Source organism: Gymnoscopelus microlampas, assembly GCF_963454915.1.
Source record: "Gymnoscopelus microlampas genome assembly, chromosome: 2".
In the NCBI taxonomy this organism is placed as follows: Eukaryota; Metazoa; Chordata; class Actinopteri; order Myctophiformes; family Myctophidae; genus Gymnoscopelus; species Gymnoscopelus microlampas.
The window spans coordinates 45,521,381-45,538,086 of record NC_139939.1 but is presented as its reverse complement, the minus strand read 5'-3'; the positions used below and the strand labels follow the sequence as shown (position 1 = coordinate 45,538,086).

At 43.6% G+C, this 16,706-nt stretch overlaps 1 protein-coding gene across 2 annotated transcripts in view; it reads left to right on the top strand.

Annotated features, from left to right (window-relative positions):
• LOC311062330 (alpha-1,6-mannosylglycoprotein 6-beta-N-acetylglucosaminyltransferase B-like) overlaps positions 1 to 16,706 on the top strand; it is a 147,080-nt gene that overhangs the window by 7,257 nt on the left and 123,117 nt on the right. The window contains exon 2 of one of the 2 annotated variants that reach the window (XM_084081275.1): positions 2,526 to 2,638. The exons of the other annotated variant lie outside the window; for it this stretch is intronic. Coding sequence (XP_083937401.1) covers positions 2,526 to 2,638 — 113 coding nt within the window. The remainder of the gene's footprint in view (positions 1 to 2,525; positions 2,639 to 16,706) is intronic. 2 annotated transcript variants of the gene reach the window in all.

The following is a 16,706-nucleotide window of genomic DNA, read 5'->3' as shown; positions in this document are numbered from 1 at the left end:
TCCTTTCCACAGCAGTTGAGGCATTACATTTCAAATGTTATGGAGTTAACTCATCACCAAGTAATTGGTGGAGCATGAGGAAATCCTCATTGGGTTTATGAAAAAAACATTAATGCATTGTCACATTTCCATACACTTTTATACAGTCCTATACTATACATAGCAGCTTTACATTGCTTCTTGACATGCCGGTATAGTTGCCATAGCCATTGCCAGTATACTATAGAAGTGTTGCATTTAACCTGCATCAAGTAATGAAGAATTTCTCTTTCTAAAACGGTTAGTCCCAATCCTTGATTCTGATTGGCTGGTTTCCGACGTTCCAGCGTTTCTGTAACTGAGCGAGGGAAGGAGAGCGCTTGTTTTCCTTAAAAGCCCTTTAATCACCGCCAATCACCGAAAAACCTCTTGAAGGTTCGCTAAAGGCAATTTTAGGCAACCTGAATATTGCTGTGGCTGTATCTACGGTAAACCTGAGAGGACCGGTGCCAGAGAACATACTGTAGGATGATGTGGTTGGGAAGGCAGCATCGATGCAGAAGTGGCCGGAGCAGAGATGAGGTGTGGCCAGGATTCGATGAGGGGAAGGTAGTGAATTGGGGGTCCTGAGGTGAAGCATTGCAGGAGTGTCTCATGTGGTGAGGTAGTTGCAGACTAGTCTTGCTTTGTTTGGGTGTGAAGGTGGAGGATTCGGAGAAATAGATTGTGTTGTCAACGGAGGACCTGAACTCTGAGGCTCTGCAAGGCGAAGGAAAAACAGAGTCTACTGAGAGTGGAGTATTCTGAGGCTGGTGAGAATGGTGTGCAGCAGTGTTGATTTTGTCGACTAAAACTATGACGAAAAATGTTCGTCGACTACATTTTTCCACTGACGAAAACTAGATAAAAACTAAGCTACGATGACTAAAACTAAGACTAAATATATTGACAATTTCGTCAACAAATAAAAACTAGACTAAAATGTTAGGGAGGGAACTAGTGGAGAAGAGATCCAGTAGAACTAAAAGACAAGTAGTTTTATGCTTGGTTGCGCTCGGGTGTTGCGCTCTGAAAATAGCAGATCTACAACCTCATCATGGTGATGTGGGTGTGTGTGTGTAAACGTGACCAGCGTACACCAACCCTGCACCTTTACCTCAGCAGCTTACATTTCTTTGTCAAACTACTAACAGGCTCAGCATGACACCCATCACACAGATGGGTCTGAGAGTGTGGGTGATGAAACTTGTGATGGTTATGAGGTTGAGGTTGAGGGGAAGGCGATTCCTGCATGGGTGGGGAAGACTTTAAAGGTGTTTCCATGCAGTGAGGTAAATGGAAAAAGGTTCTGGGTGCAAAAACCGTTGAGGATGTGGAGGCATGACTGGGTGACGAGGTGTTGGACCTCATGGAAAACAGCGGAAATGGGTTTGGCAAGAGGATCAGAGTTGGGTGCCAAACTTAGAAATCTGCAGGGAAAGATGAAAGGGTGAGTCAGCTATAGCATTGTGTTTCCCGGGGGCGATGTGGGCTCCACGGAGTATGAATTGTTGGTGAGGATCCAGCAGAGCATCTTGGAGGAGGGAGTCAAAGGGCTTGAGGCTGCTCTTGCATCCAAACCTTAAGCAGACCGCAAAAATAATAAGGTGCCTTTCCACTGGACCCCAAAAAAGGCTCCAGTTAGGAATGTTAGAGAGAGAGCACAAGGGACTGAGGAGAAGGGCGGGGGTTAGGTGGAGGTTGTGAAGCAGAAAAAACAGTTTAGTCATGCAAGCGCAGGTATATATTTATGCTGTGGTGATTGGAAATGGTGAGTTTCAGGGAGAGGGTGGACTTAACTCCTACAATTTCATTGTCAACTTCATTTTATACTCCAATAGTGTGATATAGTGTAATAGCAGTTTCCAGTATGAACCATTTTTGTTGTTGTTTTGACAGAGAAGCACGATGAGACTGGTTTGTGCGTCACAGACTTTAGTGTACGTAGAGGTACTAAGGTACTTAAAGCAGACTGGTTTGTGCGTCACAGACTTTAGTGTACGTAGAGGTACTAAGAGTACCCCCTCAAGGACCACTGGTTGAGAACCACTGGGATACAGGAATGAGTGCCTGGCATCATCATCATCATCATCTTTTCTGCATTCTCTCTGCATGATGATGTATTTCTACTGTATTTATCCTCCGCCTTCAAATATCTGATGTTTCTTAACTTTTATCTTCTCTCTCTCCCCCCCCCCCCCTCCCCCTTCCTCTTCTTGGTTGCATTTCTTTTTCAACCTCGACCACACCGGTTCCCATCCTCCATGTCTCACCCTGCCGTTGATCATCCGTACATCCTCCACTCCTGTTTTTAACGTCTGTCGCTTCTCATCTATGCCTCTGTCTGCTGGCTCCTCCCAACATCTCACTCCTCACCTCATCCCCTTCACTTATCCATATCTTCCCTCTGTGCATACCTCCAAACTTCTCATTACTCCTGCACCCCCCCCCCCCCCCCTGTTTTCCTCTCTTCTCTCTTCCTCTTCCCTCCTCTCTTGGTGTTCCAGGATATTCGTGGTGGGGATTGGCTTCTTCAGCCTGTGCTTTCTAATGACCTCTCTGGGGGGGCAGTTCTCAGCCAAGAGATTAGGGGACTCCCCCTTCACTATCCGCACAGAAGGTACATACAGTGTGTGTGTGTGTGTGTGTGTGTGTGTGTGTGTGTGTGTGTGTGTGTGTGTGTGTGTGTGTGTGTGTGTGTGTGTGTGTGTGTGTGTGTGTGTGTGTGTGTGTGTGTGTGTGTGTGAGCGTGCGCGTTTTAAATACTGTAATATTGCCACTTATCACTATTTTGTAATGTACTGTCCCACTGCTGTTTTAAAACATCCTCACTGCGGCACACACTTAAAGCAGAATGGATCCTGAAAGCCGCTGCGTTCACACAAGACGCACATACCGTATAGGCAGCAACCTCCCGCGCGGCACCATCGGTTCAAGCGGAGAGCCAACAGCGTCAAAAATAATCAATATTGTCAACCCTCTTTGTTTATATATTAATGCAATGACCCGAGCTTTGCTAACAGGATAATCCCCCCCGTATTTCCTATTCAAATAATGTCATAAAGACACAATAGACACACTTTCTGCACCCAGGGGCATACTGGGCAATGTCATTCCCCATTTCTAATTCTAACCATCCACATGGGACGCTACATCCTGGCTAACATCGTCAGCTAGCACTGCCTGGTAAGGTAGATATCAATGTAGTAGTGCTTATTTGTTACAAACCCTGTAGCCCCAATTGAAGTCTGATGCTTCACCATGCAAATATTTATTCAGCCTATTTAAATCATGGTAGTCCCAACTCCCTAGTGTGGTCACACATACAGTTCATTTTGTGTATCATTCTGTGTGTGACAGACGGTGTGTGTGTGGTCGTTCAGTCTCTTGCTATTGGCTACACGTACAATTATTTGAAAAGTTTAGTCAATAGTTACTTACAAAACATACGTTACCCACTTCAGCCCTATATACATTTCAGCCGTTTGAAAATAACCGATCTACAAGCTCACAATGCGTTGCGATGCGACACATTGTGAGCTTGTAGATCTGCTATTTTCAAAAGATCCTTATACATTGTATAGGCTACATTTGAAAACTTGCATAATGAGTACTTTTACTTTTGTACTTTAAATATATTTTGATACCAATACTTTTGTACTTTTACTCAAGTCAATTTTGAATTTCGGACTTTTACTTGTAACAGAGTATTTCTACTTTGCAGTATTGATACTTTTACTTAAGTGAAAAAATATGTGTACTTTTTCCACCACTGCAAACCACTCATTCCTTCATTGAAGTCGATGGCACTTGCCACCTCTCTGCGTCTTGTCTGAACAGCCCATTATGGGTCAATTTTATATTTGGAGTTAATTGAACACAATTGTGTGTGTAGCCTCATAATTAATACTTTAACATAGTCTGCGTTGGTAAATGGTCTACACCCTATATTCACCTACCGGTATACACACACCACCGGTGGAGGCAACCATGCAAGGTACCATTGTGTACTTCGGGAGCAGTTAGGGGTTCAGTGTCTTGCTTAAGTTAATCTCTCCAGAACAGATTCAGAGCTGTGCTACTGAATCTGTCGGGAGCCCCGTTCAGTTCGTGTGAGCGTTGGCCTACAAGTGGGCGTGCCTTCAGATCAGGAAGCAGGCCGCGCTTTACCCAATCAAATGTAGTGGACGGGATTTACATCTCTGCGTTCGCTTCCCACTGGAAACAAACCCAAACTCATTTAACAATAGCGTCCTCGGAGCCGACAATACCACGGAAAGTTAGTAACATTTTAACTTGTTATTTCATCATAGAAACAAGTGGGCTTATAACCAAAACGATCCATGTTTTTTGGGATGAAATGGTGTTAGTGTTCCGTGGAGAAATATTGTTAGTGGGAATGAAAACATAGGCGCAACACCGGAAGTGGAGGGCTGAGGGCAGAGACCAAACGCCGGTTTCCAGTCATCGTCGGTCTATTTAATCACTCCCCCCCAGAGTCAAATGCAAAAGTGAAAAACGCTGGGTGCGCTGTTGTTCTTGACGATGGGTTCCCAGATTGTGCTTAAGTACACTTCAACACAATGCCAAGAAGAGGGGATCGAACCGGGAACATTCCAGTTCCCAGATGGCCGTTCGGAGCCACTGTCCGGAGCCACTGCACAACGATCAGCCAGTAAATTCAGAAAGTGGAAAAAACATTATGTTGATTTAACATTCACCAAGCAAATCCCAAAGGGAGCTTTCCAAACCCAAAGTGAGATAAACATGCTGTATTGCTGCAAGATTCACAGAATCTCTGGCAGGAGGCTGTTTTCAAGCTGTGAAGTAGTGGCTGGAGAATAAAATAAAAATGTGTGGCCAATACCGAAAGTCTATTAAATCAGTTTCAGTTTTGATGCATGCTTTTAATGGGATATTCAATTACAAGTGACAAGGGTGTAGGGAAAAACATTTAAGGTTTAGAAAAGTATTCTCTTCTTCCAAAAATACATCAGAGGGTATTTGCACACTGAGTCCGGCACAAGTTTGAATTGATCATTATGTTTTTAACTTATCTGAAAAATGCAGCAATTGAAATGGTTTCGATTGAAAAAATAAAAACTTAAAAAGCACTGTCACAGCCAATTTTTGGACAGCAATTTCAGAGTAGGTGTGCATAATGTTAAATTCTTTTACTGGTCAATAGTTTATTAAATTAGGTCGCGCTCCAGCTCAGTAAGTAAACAACATCCCAGCACTCTGGGTCCAGTGCAACCAACAGCAGGTGTCAGGCGTCACACACCTATATTACAGGTTCCTACCTAAGCAACAATAGTACACCTATTGTAACACAGACAACAGAGAACAGCATTGTTTTAAAATTGTGTTGTTCTTTATTCCGTACAAATAGTGAAGAAAACTACTTTATAAATGATATACAGTATATGTGAGAAAAATAAATATGTCTGGTGTGCCAACAAGCACACATCAGACACAAGAGTGGAAGAAATAATTTGTAATTTCCTGGCAATCTGGTAGCTTAATGAATCTAACCGCCACCACATTTTGCTGTTTATTTTGCTTCTCTCTGAAATTATAATAGAGATAAACTACTGTGTCCCTGGCAACACTTTCTTTTCTTGTAAAGGAATGCACTTTACAAGAAAGTGTATTTCTTTACAAGAGGGGGGGGGGGGGTGATACAGGCAAGGCATTGCATGACACCCTTATTGCTTTTCCAAAACCTGCATTATTTACAGTACGTGGCCAATTTACGGCCTCTTCTCCCGATCTGCAAATGGCTGAAAGTGTAAACTATTGCTTCTCTGTGAGTGAGTGTCCCATATTGCATCGATATGTGTACCTATAATTGCCAAGGTGTCTTTAGCAAAGCAGTGAACCCCAAACAGTGGTTCCGCATGCACTACTGCAAAAACCTACAGTATATGCTCTGACTTCTTTCCTGCATATACCGTACATACTGTAAGTATGCACAGGGTGCTGTGCTGTGTGTGCAGTATTGCTATACCATAACTCTAGGTGGCTCAGCTGAAATTCAATTACTGTACCAATCATGACCACACCACAATTACGTATAATTATGGAAAAGTAGTCTCTCCTGTATATTCTTGAGACCGCAATGAAAATAAGAGTACTACAAGTCATCCTTACCCCCCTTTCAATTTAAAATACATTTCTCTTATTTCCAGTTATTATGGAACACATTTAGACACTGCTGAGAACTAGAGTTCAGTCACATAACTCACAAATAGATTGAGACCAATAATAGCTTGAGAACATTTTATTTATAAATATAAATGCAAGTGTGAATATTATATTTGATCTTGGCGTTCAGAGCTCTGCTTATACATTACTCCCTGCTCAGCACATTAGCACACAACCATTTAAGGAGATATACATCTATAACACCCCCCTGCCCCCCCCCCCACCCCCCCCCCCCCCCGCCAGTAGGCTCTATAGACCCCTTAACAGACGACGTCACGCTGATAAGAACAGTGTGCGTGCAACCAGTATGCGCGCAATGAAACCCATTCTATCAGGTCTGGCTAGGACGCGCCTCACCAGCCAGCACACAAGAGAGGGTTGGGGGGGGTGTGCTGAAACCAGCGCACCCCGAAACAACAGGTTGAGAATTGATTGCGTGAAACAATCACCTGCGCATCCAGTCTCAATGTTGGTAACAAATAATTGGTCTATGCACAGCAGCCATGTTGGAAGAAATTGGGGCCACTTCTTACTTCCTTCACAGGTGATGCTTTAAGGTTGTGCTCCATTCTGGTCAAACAGAGTCAAGGTGCTGATATTGTGCATGTTGGCTCTCTGGAAACACTCTGCTACACCAGTGGGTCTCAAAGTGGGGCCCAGGGACCCTCGTGGTTCCTTGAGGGGGTTCAAATGGCCCCTTACGGGTGTGTAACTCTGAGTGTGTACAAATGGAACCAAATGGTTGCATTGGTTCCATTTGTACACTCTCAGAGTTATGGGGGTCCTTGAAAATTAAAACGTTTGCGAACCACTGTGCTACACTAAATGGAACAGAGCCTTCATTAGTATCATTGAACACCTGTGAAGGAAATGAAGGGGCCCAATTTGGCTGCTGTGCATAGAGCCTATTGGTCAGCTGCTTGACATGTCACATACAGTACATCTCCCACACAGAGCCGCCTCTCGAGTGTACACTGCCTGAACTAGCTCGCCGGCTACGCATCATTTATTGGTGGCTGGAACCATGTTATTGGGGTTCTGAAGCCGCTGTCAAGCACCTCCATTTTGCACCACCGAAATGTCATTATCACATTGGCCAGTCTGAGATGTCACATGACAGTAAGTGTGTTTGTGGGGGGAGTGGGTTGGAATCAACGGCAAGACAGAAAAATCATGGTGTTCTATCTAATCTCTTGCTCTACGAGCGTGAAGAATGATGGTCCCTGGCTCGTTGGCTGTAGGGCCACCCACACTGTGCTGTGTGTAATATGCGTATATGTACAATATGTATGAAAGGTGTGAAGGTGTGTGTGTGTGTGTGTGTGTGTGTGTGTGTGTGTGTGTGTGTGTGTGTGTGTGTGTGTGTGTGTGTGTGTGTGTGTGTGTGTGTGTGTGTGTGCGCACAAGTGCACGCATGTGTGTGATAGAGACAAGTGACAAAGAGAGAAACATGCACATTGTGACGGTATGGATTACAGTGTGTGTGTGATGAATTGGGATTAGTGTCTATGTGTTTCTTAGTGTAATGTGCTTGATTAATTAACCACTCATGCACTGCAGTCTGGGCAGACATCTGGAGCAAGCTCATTAAAAACTGTAGAGTGTCCAACCACGCTGTCCCACAGGAGTGAGTGTGTGTGTGCCTGTGCGTGTCTGTGTGTGTGTGAGAGAGAGAGAGAGAGAGAGAGAGAGAGAGAGAGAGAGAGAGAGAGAGAGAGAGAGAGAGAGAGAGAGAGAGAGAGAGAGAGAGAGAGAGAGAGAGAGAGAGAGAGAGAGAGAGAGAGAGAGAGAGAGAGAGAGAGAGAGAGAGAGAGAGAGAGAGAGAGAGAGAGAGAGAGAGAGAGAGAGAGAGAGAGAGAGAGAGGGAATTGTCTGCCTTGGTAATGTACCTCCATCTGTGTTTCCATGGATGTATGTGAGAGCATGCATTTGCTCACGCAGAGTTTAGCCATTTATGCACAATGTAAACAGTAGCACCGTGTGTGTGTGTGTGTGTGTGTGCATGTGTATTCCTCACTCTCTGTTCTCCCTGTGTGTGTTTGTGATGAACTGGCAGGAAATTGTCTGTTAAATGGGGCGACAGCAGCAATGTGGGACAAGATTGAGATCAGGGAGACAGAGCGACCGCTCCATCTGCTCTCAGCAAATCAGTCTCGCAAAACAACTGGCCCTTTCATTACGTCTCCCCACACCACCTGCACACACGCGAGCACGCACACACACACACACACACACACACACACACACACACACACACACACACACACACACACACACACACACACACACACACACACACACACACACACACACACACACACACACACACAAAAGATGTTGAGAGACTGAAAACTAAACTGTTGTTCAGAGCATTCATTAAGTACCACTTCTGGCAGTATGGGTAATATACCCTTGTTGGTGCTTTTGTTGAAAGTTTAAAGTATTTTAGTACAGTAAGGTATTTTCTACTAGTTGTGTGGAAGTTGTTTTTTTTTCACAATACTTAAATGAAGCTATACTACAAATGTATCCAACACATACAGTAAAGCTACTTGGAGAAAAACTCTCTTCATCTTTGTCCAGTTTAACCACATTGACCCTGGTGTCTGTATTACTGGCTTGTCATTATAGGTGAGGAATTCACAAAAATAGCCCAAGCCTATATGCTTAATGTATACACGTTGTAGCAGAACTACAAGCCCACAGGTTGAAGTTGAGGTTGAAAAAAGTAGGAAAATGAGCTTGATCTGCTATTTTTGTCGTATAATTTTCCAGGTAGATTTTGAGATGGCAGAGCATGCAATACTGACCTTTTTTGAAAATATCCTTCACACATGGCCCCTGAACAGTCAGAAAGAGCCTGGTGTGTTAAGTGTATCGGAAGGACTACAATATGCGTTTTGATGGATGCAGCAGTAGTAGCTATTAGCCCAGGCTTATCCCAATTCATCCAAACACGCACGCACGCGCTGGCATACTGTACAGGAATAGTGTTAGTATAGTGAATAGTGAATAGTGTCATAACTCATAAGATGCTTTTCACAAGAAAATAAATCTGTTCTTTGCAAAATATGGGGATTCCATTTTGTATTCCGGCAGTTCGCTTTTGTTTGCTGATATTTGCATGCCTACGTGTGCACAATGAATTTTGCAGACGAATCTGCACTGCACTGTTGTCACCTCAGCGGGAGCAGCACAAATCGCAATTGTTTGGGTATTAACTGCATTTCCTCACCTCTGCCTCATGCTATACCGTCACCTCTCGCTCGCGTGGATTATCTGCTTCCGCTCGGAGGTTTGGAGAGCAGGGCTTCCACTCAAATCCCCCTCTCTCCTCACTGACTCACAGAGGGCTGTGTGAGCCATGGATGGAGGGGTAGAGGGCTCACTGTAGGAAATGAGGCTGGGGGGGGGGGGTGCGTGGTGGGGTCTGCACTATGCACGTTTGCACACATGTGTGTGTGCGAGCGTGCATGTGAGTATGGATTTAAGACGAAGTGAGAGAATATGCAGAATATAGAGAGCCTTTAATACTAGGAGAGAGGAAAAAAAGACAGGCTGATGAAAGACGAGGGATTAAATGTACATAAGCGGGAGACATGTTCTCTTCAGATCAAAATCAGACAGAAGAGAGATGTGATGTTGAGCATATAGGCCCCTCCCCATAGAGACCATTAATACCCTGCAGTTAATTGCAATAACAAGGACTCAAGACACTTCTCCTTTACCCTATAGCTATAACCACTAAGCTCTCCTCCCGATTTGCTCAAGGAAAAAGTGAGTCCCAATGCTTCTCCTATTGCTGCTGTCTACCATGTCCCTGATGAGTGGAGGCTATGAGTTTTTGTCTGCTAGAATTTTTATGAAACAACCTATTTCCTCTAATATTTCTGATTCCAAAACCTTTCTGTATACTTGACCGGAGTCCCCAAGGGCTAGGCACCCTCCTGTTCTCGCTTTAGGCCATCAATAAATATTCCCCAGCTAAATGATTGATAGTTAATCTTCACCATTATTACATGTACTGTACGTGCACTAGAGAATGAACAATGGAGTTTCACGGTTATCGCTATAACTGCAGTACTAAAGGAATTCTGAGCCAAATTACCATATCACACCAAATTTCGAACAACTCTTAAAAAAGTCAAGGCTCTAAAGTTACTATATTTAGTGTAAATTGTCTTGGCTTATGTCCAGCGGTGACATACAAATATATACAATTATAATATTTTAATGTACATTTAGCAATCCCGTTGTCAAATTAGGGTTAACTGAATCACTGACAGATGAAAGGTAATCGGGGAATGGTTAGGGGTGGGATTAAGGACCTATTGTTCACACGCCTTAGCTGGCAGTAAATCGGTGTTAAAAACTTTTTCACACATTTTTGAGAGCCTCTTTCTCAGCTTCTTGAATTTTATTTCCAGATTTAAACATTTGACACATCATCTTTCTCAAAGGTTACATTCTGTACTTTAATCATCTGCAAAAATCTGAGGAATGACTGAGGCCTACATGAGAGAAAAAGTGTATTATATTATATTACATTATATTCTTACATTGGGGTCCCAGAAATAAAAAATTAAATAATTCTCATGTCTGGTGCCAATATAATGCATATCACATTGGTGGTCCGCAAAATGAAAAAGGTTTAGAATCAACTGCTACAGTATAGATAGAGAGAACTTGATATAGAGATTGGTCAAACAGGATGCAGAAATTTGCACAAACATTTCCACACCTTCTAGATTTCAGACAATAAGTCAACCCGCGTTCATGCATAGCACAGTATCTGCTGTTGACTGAGTTCCTATCACACACCCACGCACTGGTCCCTCTAGATTTTTATTTTCTCCTCCTGGCTGATGATCATCTCCTCATCTCCATCACACGTCCCTGCAGTCATGTTTTGTCCCCATCTCCACCTGTCAAACTAATCTGGCACGACAAGTCGTCTGAATGTTTCGTACCGATGCTAGGTACAGCATAGCACAGGAGGAGTGAACATTATGTGCAGTCATAGCCACAGGAGTTTGCAGTGTGTGTGTGTGGGGGGGGGGTACATGTGTGTGCATTGTTGTGTGGGTGGCTGGGGGGGTGTGTGTGTGTGTGGGTGGGTGTGTGTGTGTGTGTGTGTGTGTGTGTGTGTGTGTGTGTGTGTGTGTGTGTGTGTGTGTGTGTGTGTGTGTGTGTGTGTGTGTGTGTGTGTGTGTGTGTGTGTGTGTGTGCGTGCGTGCGTGCGTGCGTGCGTGCGTGCGTGCGTGCGTGCGTGCGTGCGTGCGTGCGTGCGTGCGTGAGTGAGTGATCTGGGCCATACCCTAAAAACAGAGCCTTAGACCATTTAAGACATTTAAGATTAACAGAGTAACTGAACTGTAAAGCGGTTAGGAAATGGACACAACATTGAAATTTCCTACTGTTACTCGACTCGTCCCCATCAATACCACAATTGTGTCTTTGGGAACTGCACTTAAACCCAATTATGGCTCCAATGGAGCTGCGCAGTGGACAGAGAGGCTCCCAGCCGTTAATGTTCAAGTTGTTTGAATTGTCTCATGCAAAATACAGCCAGCGGCAACCTTGCAGGCAGTGAATGCTTGTACTGTGTACGCCAAGCTTTCCTTAACATGTGAAGTACTGAAGACATAAGATGAAAAATAAGTTCAGACATGCAAGTGTGTGTGTGTGTGTGTGTGTGTGTGTGTGTGTGTGTGTGTGTGTGTGTGTGTTTGCGTACGTGCGTGCATGTGTGTGCGCGTGCGTGTAACTAGTTTATTATTCTAGGCAAATAAAGTGTCTGCAGAGTGACTGTGAGGTACTAGAGTGAAATAGGTCATTGCTGAAAAGGGACATATTGTTGCCCACTGCCCAGTCAAGGTAACCTGGGGTGATAACGCTATAGAAGAGATAAGACTTCACAGGCAGTGACTTCATTGGTCCAGGCAAACTTCTGCAATAACATGCAATGGATTTGCTTTGAAAATATCCCTTCATGCTATTGGAGACGGACACAGGGCCCTATTTTCGGGTTCCTATACCCTCTATTTGGGGATTTAGCATGGAGCAAGGGGCGTTCCTGTGCGAAAGTTGCTATCTTCGGACACAAGCCTTATCCCTAAAACACCTGTGCTACCCGTTACATTATGCATAGGTGTGGTTTGGGTGTTACAATAATAAAACCAATCACTGTGCTAGATGCCATTGTCTTTAAGAGAAGACTGAGCAAGCCATTATCCCCAATGCAATCTTACCCTCTCCCTCTCCACCCATGGAAGAGCGACGTTGCCATGGAATAAAATGATATTTGATACACAGAAGAACTATCACTCACACATTGCTGGTTATAGAGAACTTTTAATTATAGCAGTCTGCTTGTGTTCTGGATTAATTAAACGCAATGGTCTGGTCTAGGCCTGACCTCGACTAGTCGAATAGTCGACTAATTAGTCGCGGGGGGTCCGAGTCAACTGCGTGTCTCTTAGTCGAATCTAGTCGAGAAAAAAAAAGGGTAGCACTTGCTATGCATCCTATGTGTATAACGCATCATGAACATACTTATAAGGTATTATAGTTTTTCTTTTTTTTTCTTCTTTTTTTAAGGGCCAAAAATGTTTTTAATTGTTTTTTGGCCAAGTCTACACCTGCAACCACACGTAACTTCCACTTTATTCTTCTTATTCCTCGTCTTTGTATTGGTATTGTTTATGTTGGAGCGCCTCATTGCGGCTGCAGAGTTCATGTGCAACCTCTTCCAGAGAGAGATAGAGACACCCACTAGAAACTCTGCTGGAGACACAAAACAAACTGTGTAGACTTGGCCCTTTGAAATAAAATGTATTTTGGCCCTAAAAAAAAAAAAAGAAAAAAAAAGATTTGACTAAACAAATCCTTAGTCGGGGACAGGCCTAGTCTGGTCTGGTTATAGCAAACGCAGATCAAACAACATTTTATTTGTCTTTGATAAGCTTAACTGGCAACTGCTGATAAAAACACTATTCATTGACACAAGGAATTAACAGTCACACTTTTGTGGATTACAGTAAAATAGTAATGACAATCACGTTCACACTCACTTAATTCAGAAGTGAACTCAGCAGCCGCACTGGGGGACCGATAACATTGGACACCAGTACCCGCCGTTTGCTTCATACGCTCTAGCCTTTGATCGCCTTTCAATAAAACCATATTTGATAGACATACTGTAAGTATTACCTACATGTTACTGATTGATGAATAAAACTGAAATGTGTAATGTGGAGCGGATGGCATCGTGCGCAGCACAAATTGTCTTCTTTGAATAGACTATCAGCTTATATAAACACAATTGACACAATAAATTGACACGATCACTTCTGCTGATTATAGGAAAATTTGAATCACAGAGGGAGCCTCTAATGTTGTACCATTGTGCGCCCAGCCCGACTCCCAACATGTCCATTGCAGGCACGTTCTACCAAACAATTTTAGCATAGCGGGTGGTTTTAGAATCCGCTATGCGCTTTCCCAAATGTGTGTGGGCAAGATAGCAATTTTGGGGATAATGCAACAACACGCCCACAGCCACACCTCAAGGCGTCTCCCTTGTGCGCAATTCACGGGTAGCGGGTAGTGCGAACGGGTAAGGCACCGGCGAAAATAGGGCCCTTGAACTTCATGTCCAGTATGCTGGACACATCATTTGTGTCCTCTGAATATTGAACATTTTGTCATCTGGGAGTCAGTGTCATATTAGCTTGAGAGAGGCAGACATTTGGTAAACAAACACATCTTTGTTACTCCTGTCCACATCCCCCCCCCCCCCTTTCCATTTCCCATCTGTGTTAACTTCAGCCTATTATCTATATTATTGCATCCGCGGCCCATTCATACCTCCAATACATATTAATGAGAAAGCCTATCCTATTTCAAGGTGGAGTGGTCTGTTGCTGTGACACAAGCGCTATTACCCTGCCCTAAATGAGATATTTCTCCATAACACATTATCCCACGGTTATGTCCCTGGGATGGTGACTGTACAGCAATATGCTGTCTCAATTACCCAGCCTGCATCAGCCTTTTGTCCACAGGTCACTAGCTCATCGTTACCTCCGCCGTAAGCGGGTCCCGATAGTGTCATAGTAGACCCTGTTCATGCTTCTCTTTCCGCAGTTGTGCACTAATGGTGTTGGTGGACCTGCAGCCTCTGGTGCCTGACAGCTTGTTTTGCCTCTCCATGCTGTCTTGATTCTTTTTTGGCAGAAAGAAAAGAAAAGAAAAAAAACATTCGTCAGATGTGTTCATCTGGGTTCCGTCCTGGTGTGGGCTGATAACCGTAAAAGCACACAAAGCGTAACTTGAGATTATTTTTCTCCTCAACCCCCCCACCACGCCCTATACTTCTCCTCTCCCCTCTCTACATGAATACATTCAATGCTGATGTGTGACAGAATAATTACAGGTCTGCAGAAAGTTTTTTCTCTTATTTGTTTGTTCTGCCCCCATAGTTTTTCCCCTTGCCTACAGTATGTGCGTTGTGTTGAATACAGTCAGGCTGGCTCTCCATAGACCACAGCCTTGAAGCCACCACCTTCATCTGTAACGATCGATGAAAACAATGCAGGGGAAGCATTTTATTTTATAGAAGAAAATGCAAAACAGGAGGATGAAGGAAAATGTTGTGAAAGCTTTTGAACTGCCGTGCTACAGTATCCGGAAAGCAACACACTTTATACTTTCACTAAACAATCAGACTCACTTTCAATTTGAATATGGTGTCAGCTTTCGTTGTTCTGGTACCTATTGTCTCTGCAATATAAAGGCCAATTAAAGAAATGAATGGAGAGAGAGAGCACACACATCATAGTTCTGAGGATGGGTAGGACATACAGGACATATGGAAAAGTTAGATTAGACTTCAATGCTGTGGTGTCACCCTTTACATTACAGTATAATGTTGTTACTGTACATTAAATCCCCGGTAGCCTGGAGTTAGTTTTAATTTTGAGTAATGTATAAAATATTATTTTAGTGCCACTTACAATGCAGCAGGGAATCATGAACTTAAATGGAGTATATTTCATGTTGTCACATCGACATGAAACAGGTCTGTGACTCACGTTGTTCTGAATCCATAGCTTATACGAAGCACTGCTAAATACAGTACAATGCAAAGGAGTTAGCTTATAACATACCAAGCCATAAATGTAATAAATCTAGCCTAGCCCATATAAGAGCAGTGCACGTTGCAGCACTAAGCCATGCATAAATAAGATATTTCAACACAAACATGTTAGCACTGCTGGCTATAGATAATGGCTTAGAGAACACTGTACTGTATGTACACTAATGTATGCAAAGTGCTTTGTTGAATACAGTGTGTACTGTATGAAGTCATGCAATGCTCATGAGGACATCAGTGCTATTTTTAGGAAACCCTACAAGGAGCGAGTGACACATCTAAGAGACAGGAAGAGTGCAGGAGTGAGAGATGAAGATAAACCAAAGAGACTGCTGTGCTGAGGCTCTATTTATACGATCTACAAGCTCACAATGGATTGCATCGTGAGCTTGTAGATCGGCTACTGTCAGAGCGGAACTCTGTCGTACGACGGAATATAAATTATGCATGAGAGTTGACCTCTCTCTTTATTTAATTTTATTCTCACAGTGCAAAATGCTGATCTTTGATTTAAAGTATCTCTCTCTTTCTCTCTCTCTCTCTCTCTCTCTCACACACACACACACACCTCAATCTCTTCTTTCTTTTGTTCTTCATTCTATTATTGCTTTCTCTCTCTCTCTCTCTCAGTTATATGGCCCTAAGTCCCGTCGGGCACTGGCCTACTTGGGAACAATGCAAGTTGGGAACAATGAAAATCGGGAATGCATACCCCACCCTGGTATGCAATACCCGTTATACCCGTTGTCATTTGTCATAGCACCCGTTTTAACCGTCTGTCTGTTTGTATCCCTTTTATGCCCATATGGAGATGTTTATATCTGTCCATGTACCTTTTATGAACATATATGGAGATCCCTGATGTTATCAGTATATGGGCATATGGGCCTGGCCATGTATGGGCATATGGGCATATGAGGGGGGATCGGCAGTTGTGGAAAGTCCTTAGTGCAGTGGTAAACGCAGATTGAACAGTGAAAAATGCATCTCCCGATGACAGGTAACAACCAAGATGGAGAGAAGGAGAATCAAAAACAGACCTGACAATGAGAAATAGAGAGAGAGAGAGAGAAATTCCACTGAAAGAAGTACCCACATAGGTCTGCAGTGGTTGTAATTTGTGTGTGTTAGACAGTTTGACTGCCAAGTGTGTGTGTGTGTGTGTGCGTGCGTGCGTGCGTGCGTGCGTGCGTGCGTGCGTGCGTGCGTGCGTACGTGCGTGCGTGTTTATGTGCAGCCCTTTGGGACATTATTTTTGATTTTGGGTTATAATAATAACGTTTTACTTGGCTTGATTTGTGTGCGCGTGTGTGTTTGAAAGCCC